The sequence below is a fragment of the Solanum dulcamara genome, chromosome 12 (genome assembly GCF_947179165.1).
Source record: "Solanum dulcamara chromosome 12, daSolDulc1.2, whole genome shotgun sequence".
In the NCBI taxonomy this organism is placed as follows: domain Eukaryota; kingdom Viridiplantae; phylum Streptophyta; class Magnoliopsida; order Solanales; family Solanaceae; genus Solanum; species Solanum dulcamara.
The window spans coordinates 60,020,930-60,040,209 of record NC_077248.1 but is presented as its reverse complement, the minus strand read 5'-3'; the positions used below and the strand labels follow the sequence as shown (position 1 = coordinate 60,040,209).

Sequence of the window (19,280 nt, the reverse complement as noted above, 5' to 3'; positions counted from 1 at the left end):
TTTAGACTAACATCCATTTAAAATGCAATAAAATTTTGTGTCAAAACCAAGGGGAAAAATAATTGGAAATCGAACTATTAGATACAATAACAACGTACCCAGTGTAATCCCACAAGTGGAGTCTGGGGAGCGTAGAGTGTACATAGACCTTACCCCTGTTAGACAATTGGCATTTTGAACTTCCAGCTTATTGTTTTGTACTTAGTTTTATAAGTTCACTCTGTTTTTATACTTCAATTCAGATTTTTGGAGTGTTTCTGTTTCAACAGTGGTATCAAAGCCTCCTGTTGATCTTACAGGACCAAAAAGTTTTAACCTACAACAAAAATGGCATCCAACAACCTACCTTTAAATCCACCATTCACTTTCACCGGTGAAAATTACCAAATTTGGTCTGTGAAGAAGCCTATGAACTTTGGGAAACTGTGACGGAAGATAAACCATTTGCTCCTCTACCAGCAAATCCTACCTTGGCTCAGATCAAATCCAACAGCGAAGAGAAGGCAAAGAAATCTAAAGCCACGATGCTTATGCAGAATGTTGTGGAAGATTCCGTGTTCTATAGAATCATGGCTTGTAAAACAGCAAAAGGCTTGGGATAGGTTGAAAGAAGAATATCAAAGCAGCGATAGAACACGTCAAACGCAAGTGTTGAACCTGAAAAGAGAGTTTGAGTCCCTGAATATGCAGAAAGATGAAACAATCAATAAGTATGCTGATCGAATCTCCTTAATTGTTAATAACATTAGACTTCTTGGTGAATAATTTACAGACAAACGGATTGTGGAGAAAGTTCTTGTGACTCTTCGTGAGAGGTTTGAATCTAAGATTTTCTCTCTTGAAGAATCCAAGGACCTGAGCAAACTCTGATTAGGTGAACGAATGAGTGCGCTTCAAGCACAAGAGCAAAGAAGGACTATGAGACGGGACAAGTTCACTGAAGGAGCTTTCTCTGTACAAAAGCAAAATTTTGGTAAAGGAAAGCAACAGTTCAACCAAAAGAACAAGGGCAAGCATGATATAGGAAACAATAGTGTAGATGTGAAGCAAAAGTTCCCTCCGTGAAAACATTGCAAAAAAACTACACATCTAGAGAAGTACTGTTGGTGGAGAGTCGATGCTATATGCGGCAACTGTAAGCAGATGGGGCACATATCCAAGGTTTGCAAATCAAGAACAAAGGCCTATGGAGCTTTGCAAGCACAAGTAGCAGAAGCTGCAGATGCACATGCGGAGCAACTCTTTGCAGTTTCATACTTTTCAATCAATGAATCTTCTGATTTGTGGCTTCTTGATAGTGGTTGCACACATCACTTGTGCAATGATGCTGAAATGTTCAAATTCCTTGATAATACTTACAAATCCAAAGTAAAAGTGGGAAATGGTGGGGCTGTAGAAGTCAAAGGCAGAGGTACAGTGTCTATCTCAACAATATCAGGTATCAAAACTATTCTTGATGTTTTGTACCCACCTGCTTTGAGTCAAAATTTGTTGAGTGTTGAACAAATGCTTGAAAATAATTATTCTCTGCATTTTAAGAATCTGGAATGTGCTGTTTCTGACGCTTCTGGAGTAGAATTATTCTGTGTTAAGATGAGCAACAGAATGTTTTCAGTTGATTGGGAGAAAATAACTGAGCAGGCTTACACTATTACTTCACAAACATGTACAAACCTATGGCACAAAAAGTTTGGTCACTTCAATCTGAGAAGCATCGCAGAAATGAAAAAGAAGGAGCTAGTGGAAAATATGCCTGAATTACTTTCTAATGCTCAAGTTTGTGAAACCTGTCAGCAGGGAAAGCAAACAAAATTGCCATTTCAAGCAAAACAAGTATGGAGAGCTAACTAGAAACTTCAGCTCATTCATACAGATGTTTGCAGCCCAATGAAAACAGATTCCTTGAGTGGTAACAAATATTTTATCCTCTTTATTGATGACTACACTAGAATGTGTTGGGTTTATTCATTAGACTGAAGAGTGAAGTCTTTGATGTTTTTAAACAATTTAAAGCTTTAGTAGAAAATCAATGTAATCTCAGTATTAAAGCTTTAAGGTCTAACAATGGAGGAGAATATACTTCTTCTCAGTTTGTGGAGTTTTGTAATAGCACAGGTATTGAACGCCAATTAACATTACCGTACACTCCATAACAAAATGGCATGTCTGAAAGGAAGAACAGGACAGTAATGGAGATGGCCAGGTGTCTTTTGCTTGAAAGAAAGATCCCAAATCAGTTTTGGGCGGAGGCAGTCAATACCTCCGTATATTTGCTAAACAGATTGCCTACTAAGGCCTTGCAGGACATGACTCCATATGAAGCTTGGTGTGGAAACAAACCATCAGCAAACCATCTCAGAATCTTTGGGTGTATATGTTATTATCAAGTTCCAGAAACAAAGAGGAGTAAGCTGGACAACAAGGCTCAAAAGGGCATATTTATGGGCTACAGTTCATCAAAAGTATACAGGATTTTCTGTTTGAAAACAGAAAAACTAATTCTCAGCCGAGAAGTGAAGTTTGATGAAACAGCTGCTTGGGATTGGAAAAATCAGAAGACCTTTTTTTTGATTTATTTTCAAAAGAGCAGCCTCAACTTGCGGAAGATGAACTAGTGGATGACGTACCAGTACGGGGCACCCGAACCTTACAAGATGTCTATCAGCCGTGTAATTTGGTTATCTCTGAACCAACAAGCTAGGCTGAAGCACAAGACTCTCAAGCATGGAGGAGAGCTATGCAAGCTGAACTAGACATGATCGAGAAGAATGGAACCTGGCAGCTTGTTGACAGGCCTAGAAATCACAAGGTGATTGGTGTAAAATGGATTTTCAAGACAAAACTCAATCCTGATGGAATAAATTGCAAACATAAGGCTAGATTGGTGGTGAAGGGATACGCACAACAATATGGTGTGGATTACCCGGAAACATTTGCTCCAGTAGCAAGGTATGACACAATCAAGCTTATTCTTGCATTTGCATCTCATAGTTCCTGGCAGATTCATCAGCTTAATGTCACATCGGTTTTTTTGAATGGTTTGCTTGCTGAAGAGGTCTATGCAGAGCAACCTGATGGTTTCTCAATTCCTGAAAAAGAGGATCAAGTTTATCTCTTAACAAAGGCCTTGTATGGACTAAAACAAGCCCCAAGGGCATGGTATGAGAGGATGGACAATCATCTCATCCAACTTGGCTTTAGTAGAAGTCAAAGTAAAGCTACTTTGTATGTGAAAGTCACTGGTGATGAGTCCTTAATTGTCTCAATTTATGTGGATGACATGCTTGTGACTGGAAGCAAAATTGAACTAATCCAAAGGTTCAAGGATGAAATGGAGGAAGTCTTTGAAATGACTGATCTTGGAGTCATGAAGTACTTCCTTGGCATGGAAGTGTTGCAGTCCAGTGATGGATTTTTTATATGCCAGCAGAAATACATTTCAGATATTCTAAACAGGTTCAAAATGTAAGACTGCAAAACAGAACAATTTTCTAGAAAAAACAAAACATCGGGGATTTTTACATATCAAAAGAGAAAAAAAAAAGCACACTTGGATTTTCATAGTATTGAATTCATGAATCATTTCTGGAGTAAGCCTTTACTGGAAAAATCAATGAGATTTTTAAGAGTCATCTTACTCCATGTATTTCCTTTCAAGAAGTTAAAAGTTAAGTTATTTCTAAATATAAAAAAGTGTCCGTCTTCTGGAAACATGCTAAAAAGAGAATGTAAAATAGAGAGTGTACATAAAAGGGAACAACAGGTACTAAATAATCTATTCCTTTATGGGTAATTTGGTAGGGTGTATAAGAATAGTGCTGAATATAGTGTATTAGTAATGCTTGTATTAGTTATGATGAGATTATTTCTTATGCAGTGTTTGGTTTGGTGTATTAAAAATATCATGCATTGCATAATTTCTAAAAAATATTTGTTTACAAAAATACCCTTCTCAAATATGGTGGAGAGGATGTGGAAAATGTTTTGAGGGTCAATTGTGTCTTTACTTATGCTAATGCATGTATTAAAACCCTTTGCATTACAAATACCATGGATTTCATGTATTAGTTATACATACCTTAATACCAAATAGTGTGTATAATTAATGCTTGCATTAGTTGTACATAAGTTGAAAAAGTGTACCAAACAAGGTAAAGCATGCATTATTTTTTCTGATGCACTCAACCAAACAACCCCTTAGTGAATATACTTTTATTGATAGAATCTACAAGAGGGGACAAGAAAGATATAGAGAAGAGAAGTTGCTGGTGAGATAACAGTAACAAATTTGTGTGATTTTTCAGAATTTCCAAGTAAAAAAGGAAATATGTATCTATTTGGATCAGTCATAAATGCATGCAGAGAAAATAAGAGAGCAAAGGAGGGGGTTGGATACTTAAAATCTCAACAAGTTTCCTATATCAGTCCATATAAATAAATGTGAGATTATGACAGGCCATAGGGATAGAGAAAATTGTTTGTTCTGATGTCGCAGCCGGTGGAGCAGCCATCTGACGGTGTTTCCAGCCGTCGATGCGCGGTTTGTTTCACCACTCGCTCCTTCATCCTCCACCTTCTCCCCTACAGAGGTCTCCATCACCATCTTTGCACCGCCTGCGTACTGGACTCCCACCCTGGTTCTTTCTGTCCCATCTGCTTCGATGTCTTCCTCCATAACCCTCCTCCCCCTCATCTCCTTCTCCGATGCAAAAAATGCCCCTCTATCTCACACCTCTCTTGCATCCCTGATGCTACTTCCTCCTCCGCTGATTACTTGTGCCCTCCTTGTTCTAACCCTAATTTCACTTTCTTCTGTGTTACTCCCAATCATGCTAATAATGCCATTGAAATCAACCCCCATTTGGCTAAACAGTTGGTTGCCGCTGCTACCATTGCTTCTGAGTCGATCCACAATGCCGCCGTTATGGCCAGGTATAACGCAGAGATTAGGGTCAAGGAAGCTCTGCTAGCTAAGGCTGAAGCTGCCCAAGTTTTGGAAAGGCTAAATAATCTGTTGCACAACCATGATCGTCAGTTTGGTAATGATACAGGGGGAAAACAAGATACATGAAGCAAAAGGATGCTCCTCTCAATCTCCAGATGCAGATGATACCCTTGTTGATTAGCTTAATTAGTTGCAATTCTAAAACAATGTTAAGGTTTTTCTTGTCCTTTTTAAGTTGTGTGGCTGCTGGCATCTTGTAACTTCACTGTAGCTTTGAATGCTTGGCCATTTCAAGGGCTGTTTTTGGCGAATAGAGGAATTGGAATCATCCATTCAACTGTATCTGGCTTACTGTTAATGCCTTCCTTTCATTTTACATTTTCACTAGCTGAGTATCATTAGTTGCCATGTTTTCTTCACTGCCCTTTTTCCTTTACATTACTACTTTGTTTTGCTTCACTTGAGCCCAGGGTCTTTCAGAAACAACCTCTCTACCTCCACGAGGTAGGAATAAGGTGTGCGTAAACTCTACCCTCTCTAGACCCCACTTTGTGGGATTTCATTGGGTATGTTGTTGTTGTTGTTTACCTGGAAATTGCAGCTGTAAACGAGGTCATTAGCAGTTTGGCAGAGACGGGGGATGTCAAAGACCAAATAGATGGAGCAGAAAATTCAATGCCATCTTCCAAACAGGAAGTTGCGTTCACATTAAGATTTTTGCTTATTTTTTTATGTTTAAATTGTCGTGGAGAGCTTTGGATATATACTTACCATTTTGTTATTAAAGGAGGAAGTTGTTAAAATGAAATATGGAGGAATCATGCCAAAGAAACCACCTCTAATCTCTAAGGTAGTGGACCAAATGGCATTACCATGTCCTACATTGCTTGTGCTTTGAATCTCCGCAGAGTTGTGGTCAAGTTCTCTCTGTTTTAATTAACCCGTATTTGCTGTCAGGATCATGAGCATGCTTATTTTGATTCTGCTGATTGGGCTCTTGGAAAGGTACTGGTCCACTTTATAGTCTCACAATTTTGTTACAGTCGATGCTTATATTATGGTCATCACCTAACCCTTATATGGTTCATGATCACAGCAAGGTGTAGAGAAGCCTAAAGGTCCACTTGAGGCACTTCGGCCAAAGTTGCAGGTATTACGTCAATTCCATTCCACCTCTTTTGGCCTAGAGTTGCTTTTGTTAACCATTATTTAGTCATTTCTGCTGCAAATTTGAGCCTTTAAAGTACTTTCTTTGGTAGGTTGTTTTTTCTTTTGGGTTGGTCAATGTTAGCACCCGACATCGCTTCGTTGGTTAAAGCGATGAAGTAATGGCATTGTCTCCTGAAGCTAATGTTCCAGCGATGAAGTAATGGCATTTGCTCAATTGAGTAGTAGTCTCTAACCCCTTATTTTCTTTTGGTGTGTATAGAAGATTGAGTGTCTTTTGGAGAGAATCATATTCTTTAGGTCTCTCTTTTTTGGTATCTCTCTTGTATACAGCCAAGTGACCTTGTTGTTATCTATGAAAACCTTACTTGATCAAGAAAAGACATAGAAAAACCTCTTTTAAAGGATTTTAATACGTTTGTAGAAGCAATAGATTATGCGAGAGGAATTTTAGGTTCCAATTTCTTCATGCCTTGTAAAGTTCCAGAATCAAGACATTGAAATACATAATTCAAGTACTAAAGTTTGAAATAGTACAGACTCCGAGTTCTCCATATCCTTAAAAAATGGATGAGGAGGGTCTGTATTCCCTAGTGAATACAAACAGATTTACTATATCAGGTTTAGATGCAGTTAGTCTGGTTCAAACAGTAGCCGATAAAGACATCAAATTTGTTAATGGCTGACACATTGCCAAAAACTGTAAATTAGACTCCTGAAGCCAAAGACCAACTCAAGGAGAGCCATTGAGAAGGAAAGTTGAAGGAATGGAGTTAGAACAACAGAGGGAACTGGAAACAGAGAAAGGAGGATATTCTAAACCCCCTCTCTAGTTGGGAAGCAATTCAATAACAGAAAACCTCTCTAATGATGAACTAGAGCCCGTTTGGATTGGCTTTAAGTTGGTCAAAACCAACTTAAAGCCCCTTTTTAGCTTTTAGACGTGTTTGTCTAATGCTGACTTTAAGTCATAAAGTTCTTAAAGTCAGTCAAAAATGAAAAGTTAGGATTCCTAACTTTTTTTTTCTAAGTGCTTAAAGTCATTTTTCTTTGACCATGGAAATTACTTTTATATCCCATATATGTTAATTAAATTCTCAAACTACCCTTTTTATTCTTTTAACCCTAAAATTCACATTATAAGCATTTTTATCCAAACACTCAACTGCTTATTTATAAAAATAACTTTCAGCACTTCAAAGTTCTAAAAGCACTTCATACATAAAAGTTACTTTTTTTTAGCCTATCCAAACGGGCTCCTACTCTAGAAAGCACACTTAACTATGGAATTTAAGAAAGTGGCAAAGAATGAAGAGATAGCCTGGAAATAGGGATCCAGGGTATAATGGTTGTGCCATAGAATTGCTGCAGTTCATAAGAGATTAATTACATTGATCTTGAAGGTTTTAAAATTGGTAAGGTAAATAACACATCTTAGGAAAATCAAAGTAGTGGCTGCTAAAACAAAAGACGAGCAAAAAGAATAGATGCAGAAGAACGACTTTTATTAATGCTTCAGGTTACATATATAAGACCTAGAATGAAACAAAAACAATAAAACACACGACCTAACGGGTTCACTAAAAAAAAGGGCAGCCCAGTGCACTTAAGCTCCCGCTATGCGCAGGGTTCGGGAAAGGGCCCGACCACAAGGGTCTATTGTACGCAGCCTTACCTTGCATTTCTGCCAGAGGCTGTTTCCAAGGCTTGAACCCGTGACCTCCTAGTCACATGGCAGCAACTTTACCAGTTACTCCAAGGCTCCACTTCAACGGGTTCACTAAATCACTCCTAAATAATAGGAACACATGGCTAACAACTAATTGACTAAGTCTTATTTAAAACAAAAATAAAAAAATAAATTTATTGCAGTTCAAAAGCATATTCCTAACACTCCTTGCTTTGAAAACTGCAAGTTCCAATTTTCTGTCTGAGATTGCTGACCGGTAAAGGCTTAGTAAATTCGAGCTTCTCAGATAGAAAATTGGAGTTTGCTGTTTCCAAAGCAAGGAGTGTTAGGAATTTGCTTTTGAACTGCAGTAAATTTAAATTTTACTGTTTTTGTTTTAAATAAGACTTGGTCAATTAGTTGTTAGCCATGTGTTCCTATTATTTAGGAGTGATTTAGTGAACCTGCTAGGTCGTGTGTTTTGTTGTTTTTGTTTCATTCAAGGTCTTATATATGTAACCTGAAGCATTAATAAAAGTCGTTCTTCTGCTATTGTTTTTGTACCTGCTTGTGTCTCAACTGCAATAGTTCCTATTCCTTTTGATGGAATGTGACCGCCATGGCCTATTCTAACCTTTGCAACTCGAGTAGGCTTCAATTCTATGAAAAGTTCTTTATCATGAGTCATGTGATTTGTGCATCTGCTATCAATCAGCCATGACTCGCTTGAAACATTGCTTGCAAAACATGATGCAACAAAGAGTTGATCCTCCTCCTGTTCATTAACAACTCGAGCATCTACATCCTGCTGCTGAGTTTTGTTCTTACAAGTGATTGCTTCGTGCCCAAACTGATTGCACTTACTGAACTTAGCTTCAGGCCTTCTCCAGCACTTGAAGGTGCGTGTCCGATCTTGCCACAATGCTTACAAGGAGGGTAGTTTCCTTTAAAGCTACCTGGTTTGTTTTTGATGTGACCTGTTGCACCTTCTCCATCTGTTGGTTGGTACTTCTTGTTCTTCTTTTTCTTATATCGTCCATCATCTTGATACTTGGCTGGTAAGGCTCATTCAACAGCTCCTTCTTGTCTCACAACACGTCGTTGCTCTTGTGCTTGAAAAGCACTTAAGAGCTCTGTTAGTGTAATATTGGACAAGTCCTTAGTATTTTCTAAGGCTATAATGGTCGCCTCAAATTTTTCAGGTACCATTACAAGGATAGTCTCAACGATCCTTGAATCGTTTAAAGTGGAACCCAACAATCTGACATGATTTGCTATGTTAAGAAGTTGGTCAGAGTACTCCTTTATGGTTTCACTTTCCTTCATCCTTTGCTGCTCAAACTCACGTACCAAATTCAAAAGTTGCATCCCTCGGATTCTTTCATCTCCTTCATACTCCGTCTTGAGATAATCTCATACCTCTTTTGCTGACTTCAGAGATATGATACGAGTGAAGACAGTGGATGAAACTGCAGCAAATAAGCATGCCTTTGCCTTTGATTTTCCTCTCCCGGTGATTTTTAATTTGCGCCATCGTGGGATTGTTTGGCATGGGAGCAAACTCGTATTCATCTTCTACAGCCTCCCAGAGATCCAAAGCTTCCAGATATGCCTGCATTCTAACAACCGAGATTCGATGACTTTCTCCACTGAAAGTTGGTGGTGCCATTGAAGAAAAACTTGCTTTAGTAAAATTTAAAACAAAACCAGTAAAATTTTAAATTACTGTAGTTCAAAAGCAAATTCCTATGTTACTAGGTTCAAAAAAAAAAGAAGCAAATTCCTAACAGATCTCTTGGTAATTGAAGGGAATTCAATTACTAACCTTGGTAAAATCAAGATGGCAATCCAGAATGCTTATCAGAATCTATACAAGGAGCCTACAATGTGGAGATCCCTGAGTTTTAGTTGCATAACAGTCCAATCATCTCAAATAAAGAACAGATCTAGTTGCGGAGACCGTTTGAAGAGGAGATTTTTGTGTGTATCAAACTCTATGCTATGGAGAAGGCCCTTGGGGCGGATGGGTATCCAATGAGCTTCTTCCTATCCTTCTAGAATTAGTAAAGTAAGATATCATAAACACTATCCAGTACTTTCACTCACATCAGGTCTTTGAAAAAAGCTTCAATGCTACTTTCATAGCGCTGATTCCCAAGAAGATAGGGGCCTTGGAATTGAAGGACTTCAGACCAATCAATTTGGTAGGTGGAGTGTATAAGATTATTGCAAAGCTATTGGCAGAAAGGTTGAAAAAAGCGTTGAACAAACTGGTACACAAGCATTAAACGACATTTATTGAAGCGAGGAAAATTATGAGTGCAACTCTCATAGCCAGTGAGTGTGTGAATTCCAGGCCGAAAGGGGAAGAGGCTGGTCTTATGTATAAATTAGAGATAGAGAAAGCTTATGAACATGTAAACTGGGAATTCCTTCTGAGCATCCTCAGACAAATGGGGTTTGGGAACAAATGGTTGAACTAGATTAGTTTTTGTGTGAATACTGTAAGGTTCTACGTCCTCATTAATGGAGAACTTATAGGTTTCTTTCAATCAGACTTAGACAAGGTGATCCCTTGTCTCCCTTTTTCTTCATTATGGTAATGGAAGGATTTGATAGCATGATGAGAATTGCAGTAAGCAACGGGTGGATTAGAGGGTTTCAAATTGGTGGCATGAGTGGGGAAGATATGAAGATCAGTCACTTGATGTATGCTGATGACACAATAATCCCTTGTGAGCCAAAGCTTGAGCATATGTTACATTAGAGTGATGCTACTGGCATTTGAAGCAACAACAGGTTTGAAGGTCAACTGGGAAAAAGCAACCTCTTTCCTACCAAGGAGGTAACTCAGATTCATCAATTGGCAAATATTCTAGGCTGTAGAGTGGGGAACATGCCAACTACTTATCTTGGTATGCCATTGGTAAGCAAACACCAAGCAGAGGAGATCTGGGGTGGAATAGTGGAGTAAACAAAGAAAAGCTAGATAGATAGAAAGCACAATACTTGTCACTTGGGGGTAGACTTACCCTAATAAATTCTCTTAGATTCTCTTCCTACTTATGTGATGTCACTGTTCTGTAAACCATCCAAAGTTCTTAAAAAATTGGACTCATTGAGGAGAAATTTTCTATGGCAAAGATGCAAGGAAGGGAAGGGGTATTGCTTGGTAAAGTGGAAAACAGTTTTACTTGGCAAGAAGAAGGGTGGATTGGGCATCAGAAACCCAAGATTACAGGATAACTGCCTACTGATGAGGTGTCTCTAGAGATATAATGGTGAGGAGCAAGCTTTATTGAAGGAGGTAATTAAAGCAAAGTTTGGGGAGGCAAGTTCTTGGTGTACAGAAACGGTCACTGATCTTTATGGGGTAGGAGTTTGGAAAACCATTAGGGCCTTGTGGCCTATGATGGAGCCAAATCTTAACCTAAAGGTTGGTGGAAATGGTAACAAGATTAAATTCTGAAAGGAAGGCGGGATAGACCATACTCCCCTTATAGAGTCTTTTCCAGATTTGTTCAACATTTGCAACAATCCAGAGGCTAGAGTAGGTGAATGCTGGTCCCCTCAATGTCGGATCTATCCGTAAGAAGGTTTCTAAATGATTGGGAAGTGGAAAGGGTGGCTTCATTACTGGGAAAACTTGAGGGGTTCAGTGGCTTTACAACAGATTCAGACACAATTATTTGGAAGCATGAGAAAGATGGCTGATACACTGTCAAGAGTGCTTACAAAAGAGAAATTATTAATCTTAGTGGGAGGCAGCAGCATCTATGGGATTATATCTGGAAAGGTCGGACTCCTACCAAGGTGAAATGATTTACTTGATTGGTAATGAAGAGAGTTTGCCTCACTCAGAAAGTGCTACAAAAGAAAGGAAAGCAACTTGTGCCCAGATGCTTACTATGTAACAAAACAGGGGAAACAAATAATCACTTGTTTCTACATTGTAGCTTTACTGCACAGATATGGTTAATTTCTTAACCTTACTGATACTAGTTGGGCTATGCCCGAGCACACAACAAATTTGGTAAGTTGTTGAATTATGAGGGGAGGTAGCAAAAGACAAAAGAAATGGAGGACAATACCATCCTGCATCTGGTGGACGTTGAGGGAGAGAAATGGTAGATGTTTGAAGAGAGATCCAATTTTGTTCACAAAGTAAAATGGAATTGTATAGTATCTTTGTTTTTTGGTGTAAGCAACAGTGTATAGAGGATATTGATCAAATTGTAGATTTATTAGGATCTTGGTAACTTTTTGGAGGTAGCCAACATATCCTTAATGTTGAGGAATACAAATTTACCAATTTCAAGAAAAAATAATCTAGCATAACACTATTTTACCTGGAACATTTTCAGGACATTGTTTCGATTTTTTCATGTATTTGCAGATGATTGATTGACGAGACTCGTAGCGGAGTTAACAATAGGTTGGAGGCAGACCCTGGAATCCAAAGTGTTTAGGTTGAGCAAGACCAAGATAGAGTACTTGGAGTGTAAGTTCAATGATGTAACTCACGAGGCAGATATGGAAGGGAGGATTAATACACATGTCATCTCCAAGAGAGGAAGTTTTTAAGTATTTTGACTCTATAATTCAAGTTAATGTGGAGATTGGCGAGGATATTACACTCCATATTGGAGCGTGGTGGATGAAATGGTGGTTCGCATCTAGTGTTTTATGTGATAAGAATGTACTACCAAGACTTAAATGTAAGTTTTATAAAGTGATTGTCAGACCAACTAAGTTGTACAGGACAGAGTGTTGGCCTGTTAAGAATTCGCACATTCAAAAGATGAAAGTAGCGGAAATGAGGATGTTGAGATGGATGTGTTATTAGTAGAGATGGGAATAGGAACGAAGATATTCGGGACAAGATGGGAGTTGCCCTCGTGGTGGACAAGATGAGGGAACGAAGATGAGATGGTTCGGCGTGTGAAGAGGAGATGCACAGATGTCCTAGTGAGGAAGTGTGAGAGGTTGACTATGGTGGGTATGAGGAAGGGTAGAGGTAGGTCGAAGAGGTATTGGGCAGAGGTGATTAAACAGGACATAACCTCAGATAGGAGGATATGGAGGTTGAAGATTAGTAGATAGTCAAGCGTTGTCTAGTTTCCATTATTATTATTATTATTATTACTCACATACTATCTTGTTATTCGATTTTATTATTACTTACTGTTTTCTTTGCTATAGTTATCGTATTATATGTTGTTGCTATTGTTCTCTTCTCCATTATGTTCAACAAGACTGTTTCACTGTTGTATCTCCCTTTTTATACTTGATTTTATGATGCTTACTTGAGCCGAGTATCTATCGGAAACAACTTCTTTGCCTTCACAAGATAACGGTAAGGCTGAGTACACACCACCCTGCCCCTACCCCGCTTGTACTACACGGAGTATGTTGTTGTTTGTTTCGATTTTCATTAGAAACAACCATATCTTCTACATAAAGCTAGTATGTATATAGAAGATGTCTATACCTGGTATTAAAGAGGCAATGTAGAACAGGATGGTTGTTAACATGTTATATTTGGTGTCATTTAGGCTCTAACAACTGTTCAATATTAATTTTGTTTTTGAATTTTGGATGTATAAAATGTAATACATTGAAATTCATGATGTATGAGGACCGACATGACCTCCGTGTTTTGATTCTACAAGTGTTTACCATTTGCTTTGTGAGCGTTATCATTCTGACATTTCTTCTGAATTTTCTTAATTTAGCCAGCACAACAACAAACTCGATACGGCAAGTCTCCTTGTGCTCCATCAGAGGGTGAAGGTATGCAAGATGATTTTGTTTATATATTTACTTTTTCTCCTGTGAAATTCTTGGTTTGGGTATTGACAACCTATTACAGCTTAAGTAAATAAAATTACTCCTTGAGAATAAAGGTCTTGCTTTTTATTAAAGCTGTGCAAAACATTCATTTTTCTTTCTTTTCTCCCCCTTCAATTTGGTCCTTGAAATCAACTTAATCATTCGAGAAGTATGGATACGATTAGAGGATTTACAACAAAGTTTTAAGGGCCGGAGATAATAGGTTAAAACAAAGTTTTAATCGGTTATGTAACTGTCAAATTCGGCTTACTGTTAAGTTTTCATGATCCATCACAAAGCGTTGTAAGCCTTACCGTCTTTATCTCTCTCTTCTAGATGGAAGTAATCTCCCATCTGAGGATGCTACTGCTACTGCAAATGAATGAGCAGGTGACCTCGAGCTTGTGATGTTCTTGTTATATACATGTATGTATGAACAATTTCTGTTCAGGATTAAGAAAACAATAGTAATAATATAGAGGTGTTTTCATCTTTATTTGAGGCAACCAAATGAGTAGTTGTTGGCTGGTTATAGTGTTGTATCATTAGCTCTAAGAATCGCTATTGCAAGTCTATCAAAGACTACGCTAGTTGTTGATTATCAAAAAGTTACTGGTCGGCCCTTCCTGCTACTACTTACTATTAGTATGTAAACAGAAAAAACTATTTTCAGTATAGAGGTCAAATAAAATATAACGTAGGGAGTATGATTCTTTTTATTTTTGTGCTTGTAATTGCTCTTTGACCACCTTAGGAAAAGAGGCTCAAGTAGTCAATTCTGATACGTCATCATTTTTAAGCGGAGGATAAAGACTCAGAGCAGCTGATTTGCTACTAAATTAATATTATATACGTATTACGGAAAATGGTCAAAAATATCCTCCATTTATATTTTGGTTCAAAAATATCTTTATTGTTACTTAATGGGTTAAAAATGTCCTTTTTTAAAATAAATATATTATTTATTTTCCTTTTAAACATATTGTTTTTCTAATGATATTTTTTATTAGCAAATGTTTATCTTAATTCAATTTAAAAAAAAAAAAAAGGAAAACTACACAAAATAGATCAAGGGAGTAAATTATTTACTTAAACTGGACCTACCCAAGTTATTTACTCTGATTGGATCAGAGGCCCAAAGTAATTACAGCACTGCTCTTCCCTTTCTTCGGCTCATGTCTATTTTCGTGTGACCTTCATGATACTGTCAGAATATATATATACTCTGATGGTATCAAGAAGTAATTGAACAGTGTTTTTACTACAGTGTTATACTATCATAATACATATATACATTCATATATACTCTGATGGTATCAAAAAGTAATTGGACAATTTATTCAGTAATTAGTTGTTTTTTTCTCCTTGATAACAGCACAATATATATATACTCTGAAGGTATCAAGGATAGTTAAACATTTTCACTGCAGTGTTATTCAGATTTTGATACCTTCATGATACTGTCAAAGTATATATATATTATGATAGTATCAAGAAATAATTGAGCAGTGTTTTTCCCTTCATGATACTATTATATATATATACTCTGATGATATTAAGAAGATGCGCGAACTCCTTTTTTGAGCATGAAAGTAATGGGGTATTCAATGGTAAATAGTTTCTCTTTTGGGGGTATAACAATAACTATCCCAAAATAAAAATATTTCTTATTTTATTATAATTATTTTTATCGTTATCTAAATAAAAATTAATAATGAATTTTCTTTGATCTTATATATATGACATATATTATCCGTTAAAAGGGTACATAAACTTATTGTATTTTAATTGATAAAATGAGATTAAAAAGAAAAAAATTATTTCCTATCTTTTAATTAATTAAAGTGATTTGTTTAAAAAAAACTTTATTAGGAACAAGATGTGTTTTTAAAGAAAAGAAATAATATATTTATTCAAAAAAAGACATATTTGACCCATTTAATAATAATAGGGACATTTCTGGACCAAACTATTAATGGCAAGGGTATTTTTAAAGGGCAAATTACACCCAGTGGCCATTCGGCCAAAATAATTATCAAAAAAATAGTCATTCGTTTTATAAGCATGTATAGTCAGGGTATATTTCATGTATAGTCAAGCTATATTCAATTTTTGAGTGTATCATAATATATATTCAGTTTATAGCACATGTATAAGTAATCTTTATTATATAGTCAGTGTATAATCACTGTATATTTTCTATGATTTGGCTATTTTTTATGTAAATAAAATATGGCTATATTTATTATAAACTAATTAGTTTATTGTATATATTTGAAATTGTCCCATTTTTAAACCAAAGAATCGACGTCAAGGACATTTTTGGACCAAACTACAAATGAAGGAAATTTTTTTTATTTTACATAATTTAAGAACATTTTTAACCCTTTCCGTACATATTTTAAGCATCTGCAATACTAAATGAAATAGGTATTAATGGAAAATGTCTCTATAACTGTCTTATGTGTTTGGGATTCCTTTTTGCCTGTTGTAACAGTTTGTTGTATAAAACTGCAATAAAATTTTACATTTAAATCTTGTTTGGTTGTTGTACAAAAAAATAATCCATTTCAATATTGTAAAATGTAAGAAAATTCTTGAAATCAAAAATCACAAAATATATTCATCTTTCACTAATTAAAAATTAAATAGAGCTAATACATGATTAATAAGCCTATGACTAGTTCCATGTACAAAGAGTTGTAACTCAAGGTATACATTTTTTAATCTGCTTCACCGTTAATCAGAGGTCTCAAGTGAACCTTGAATATAGAGAAAATTTTGTTAGAAGCGTCACCACCGAATGAACTTTGCAGTGTACAATCTGAATTTAGTCGGAGTTTCACGGGCTCCGAACACTGGTGGAAAATCCAAAAAAAAGTCAATTGTAATGTCCCAATTTTTGAGAAATTACTTTTCAATGTGAAAATGACTATTTTGCCCTTCCCTTGGTGTTTTCATGCTTTGTTTGTATTGTGGGGATGGTTGGTGTGATTCCCGATGCGATCGGGTGAAATTTTGGTGATTTTGAGATCTTGAGTGGAGTTTTTGATGAGATGGTTGACTTTGGTCAACATATTGAAATCCGAGTAGAGGATGGAAAATCCGTTAGTTCCGTTGCATCCGGAACGTTGAGTTTGGTCTAGTTGAGGGTTGACTTAGAGCCCCAAGATCTTAGAATGCGTTTTGAGAATTTAAGCTAAAAGTTGAGTTTTAGGCCTAAAAAGGGTTCGGGTGTATTTTTGTCATAATGATCCTTTTTCAGAAATTCGACGATTCAGTGAGTCTGAAATGTTGAATTTAGTAGGTAGCATATTCAGTTTATTTTTATCGGACCTTGAACAATTTTCGAGGGTCCAATCAGAGATATTTTGGGGAGTTGGGAATTCTGCTGTTTTTGGTTTCTGGTGTAGCTATTCTTGTTCATCGCGATCGCGATGTATTATTCCTTTGTGCTTCGCGATCACGAATAGAAGGTCACATGATCGAGATGGGATATTTTTGAGGATGTACTTCGCGATCGTGACTGGGGGGTTTGTGATCGCGATGAGGCAGTCTCCAGTGCTTTCCGATCACAAGAGTTAGTGGCTTGCAATCGCGATGTACAATTTTCATCTGAACAGTGTCAACTTCGTGAATTATTTTCATGTTTCACATTCCACCATTTTCAATCGGTTTAAGCTTAGGAGGGGCGATTCTTAGAGTGATTTCTTGAAGATTTTCATTTGGGTAAGTTCCCTTATCATTTCTAAATCATTTTCTATCAATTTCATCTTCCTAAACTCTTTTAAAATCAAGTCAATGTGGGTTTGGGGGGTTTTCTCCTAAGTTGGAAAATTAGTAATTTCATGATTTCGAATCCGTTTCTTATTGGATTTTTCAACTACGAACACCTTTTGATGTGTAGAATCTAAATTTCAAATAAAATTTCAGTTTTGTTCTTTTCGTTTTTGAGGTGATTTTTGGACGATTTTGACCCCTGTTCAAAAATCTTGCAATATGAGTATCGTTGGACTCCTTTCGATGAACTCTTTTCATTCTTGAATGTTGGTGATCGTTTCGAAGTTGGTGTTTGTGAAAAGAGCTCCGGTAAGAATGTTCGGGTGAATTTTTGGCCTTCGAGTTAGGTTTGACTTTCCTTCTTTGAGACTAGATGGGGTAATTTGATCACTCATATGTTATAGACTTTGGAATGGGATCATATTGTGATTTGAGACAGTCGTTTATATCATGATGCCCGTGTGGGGTCTTGATTAGACTATGCTATCCGTGTGGGGGTTTATTTGTGTGATTTAGCCCGTATAGGACCTTATTTGTTATCCTATTTGCTTCGAGAGCATGTAATTCATGATTTTTATGTGAGAGAGGTGTGTAACACTATTTGACTTGTAATGCCCACTTGAGGGATTGAATTGGGGTTTTAATAACACTTGAGTAATGAAAACGCTTTCAAAAGGGGTGAATACTTATTTCAATGTATTTCCTTTTCATTATTATCTATTTGAGGGTGTATATCATGTGTAGGTTGAGTTTTGAGAACTTTGAACCTTATATTAAATGTTGAGTTGAATATTGCCTTTATGAAATATGTGTTGTAATGCATTCATACTCATTCATGATATCATTGATTTTGGGAAGTTGAGAAATGTGGAAATTCTTTCTGAGAAAGAAAATATGACACATTTTTATATCCTTGACCACGAGCTAGGTGGCAAGTTGATGAAATATTGAGATTGTGATTTGGTATATGAATGGCGAGTCCTCCATGAGTCCTTGTCTAGAAGCCTTAGCTCGACAGGTGTCTACGACATGTTGTGCGACAACCTTGATTTCATTGTACCACCACATCATTGTATTGCATTGCATTGCTCCTTGGATAATTTAACTTATCTGATCATATGTGATATTGAATTGTCCCTATATTTTTACTTGACTTGCGTCGTTCTAGATAAATTGGTGGCATTGATGCCAAAGTGGAACTTTTCTGTATACAGGTGGAAGTGTTCCTCGGTTTATTTTATAAGTTTGATTAATTTCTTATATTCAGTCGGTCAAATCTACTGAGTACATGTGGATTGTACTCACCCCTACTTCTGTATCACTTTTGATGCAGATCCTTGTCAGGGTATCCCATGCGGCAGCTGATTTTCTCTTGCGGATAGTGTTATATCGGATTAGTGGTGAGATCCTAAATTTTGGATCGCCATTAGTTCCATCTTTTACTTTCAGTCTTTATTATTGTTCGAAGATTTGTGATGTATTTTGAATTCGACAGTTGTATTAGATGCTCCTTAACACTAGGTTTTGGGATATTTCTTCGTTATACTTCTCTTCTTTTCCTTTGTATCCTGACTTCCCTTTTTGGGAGTCTCGTATGTGATTTGTTGTTCGGCTTACACATCAAATTGAAATTTGAAATGTGTATCATCATAACTTCAATTTTTGGATTGTGACATATACATTTTTAACAACTAAATTTTTTTAAGTTTGGTAGAAGAAATCTTTAATTATAACGATTGTATACAAATTTACAAAGAGTGTATAGTGATAATGATGGTTGTTGTTGTAATAGGTGAAAAGTTGTTACAGAGAAGTAAAATAACATAAAAATACTTGTTTCAAAGAAAATTTAAAAAATGTGAAATAAGTCCTGACATTATGTGCTAA

At 36.6% G+C, this 19,280-nt stretch overlaps 1 protein-coding gene across 2 annotated transcripts; it reads left to right on the top strand.

The window, feature by feature from the left end:
* Positions 1 to 5,402: 5,402 nt before the first annotated feature.
* On the top strand, positions 5,403 to 14,109 carry LOC129876672 (uncharacterized). 2 transcript variants are annotated; one of them, XM_055952162.1, is made up of 6 exons: positions 5,403 to 5,641; positions 5,733 to 5,795; positions 5,903 to 5,950; positions 6,042 to 6,095; positions 13,517 to 13,574; positions 13,950 to 14,109. In XM_055952162.1, exons 1-6 carry the CDS (start codon positions 5,621 to 5,623, stop codon positions 13,997 to 13,999), a joined length of 294 nt encoding a protein of 97 aa, XP_055808137.1. In that variant the 5' UTR covers positions 5,403 to 5,620; the 3' UTR covers positions 14,000 to 14,109. The 2 variants fall into 2 exon arrangements, with proteins under 2 accessions (XP_055808137.1, XP_055808138.1); XM_055952163.1 differs by lacking the exons at positions 13,517 to 13,574; positions 13,950 to 14,109 and adding an exon at positions 6,205 to 6,366.
* The last annotated feature ends 5,171 nt before the right edge of the window (positions 14,110 to 19,280 follow it).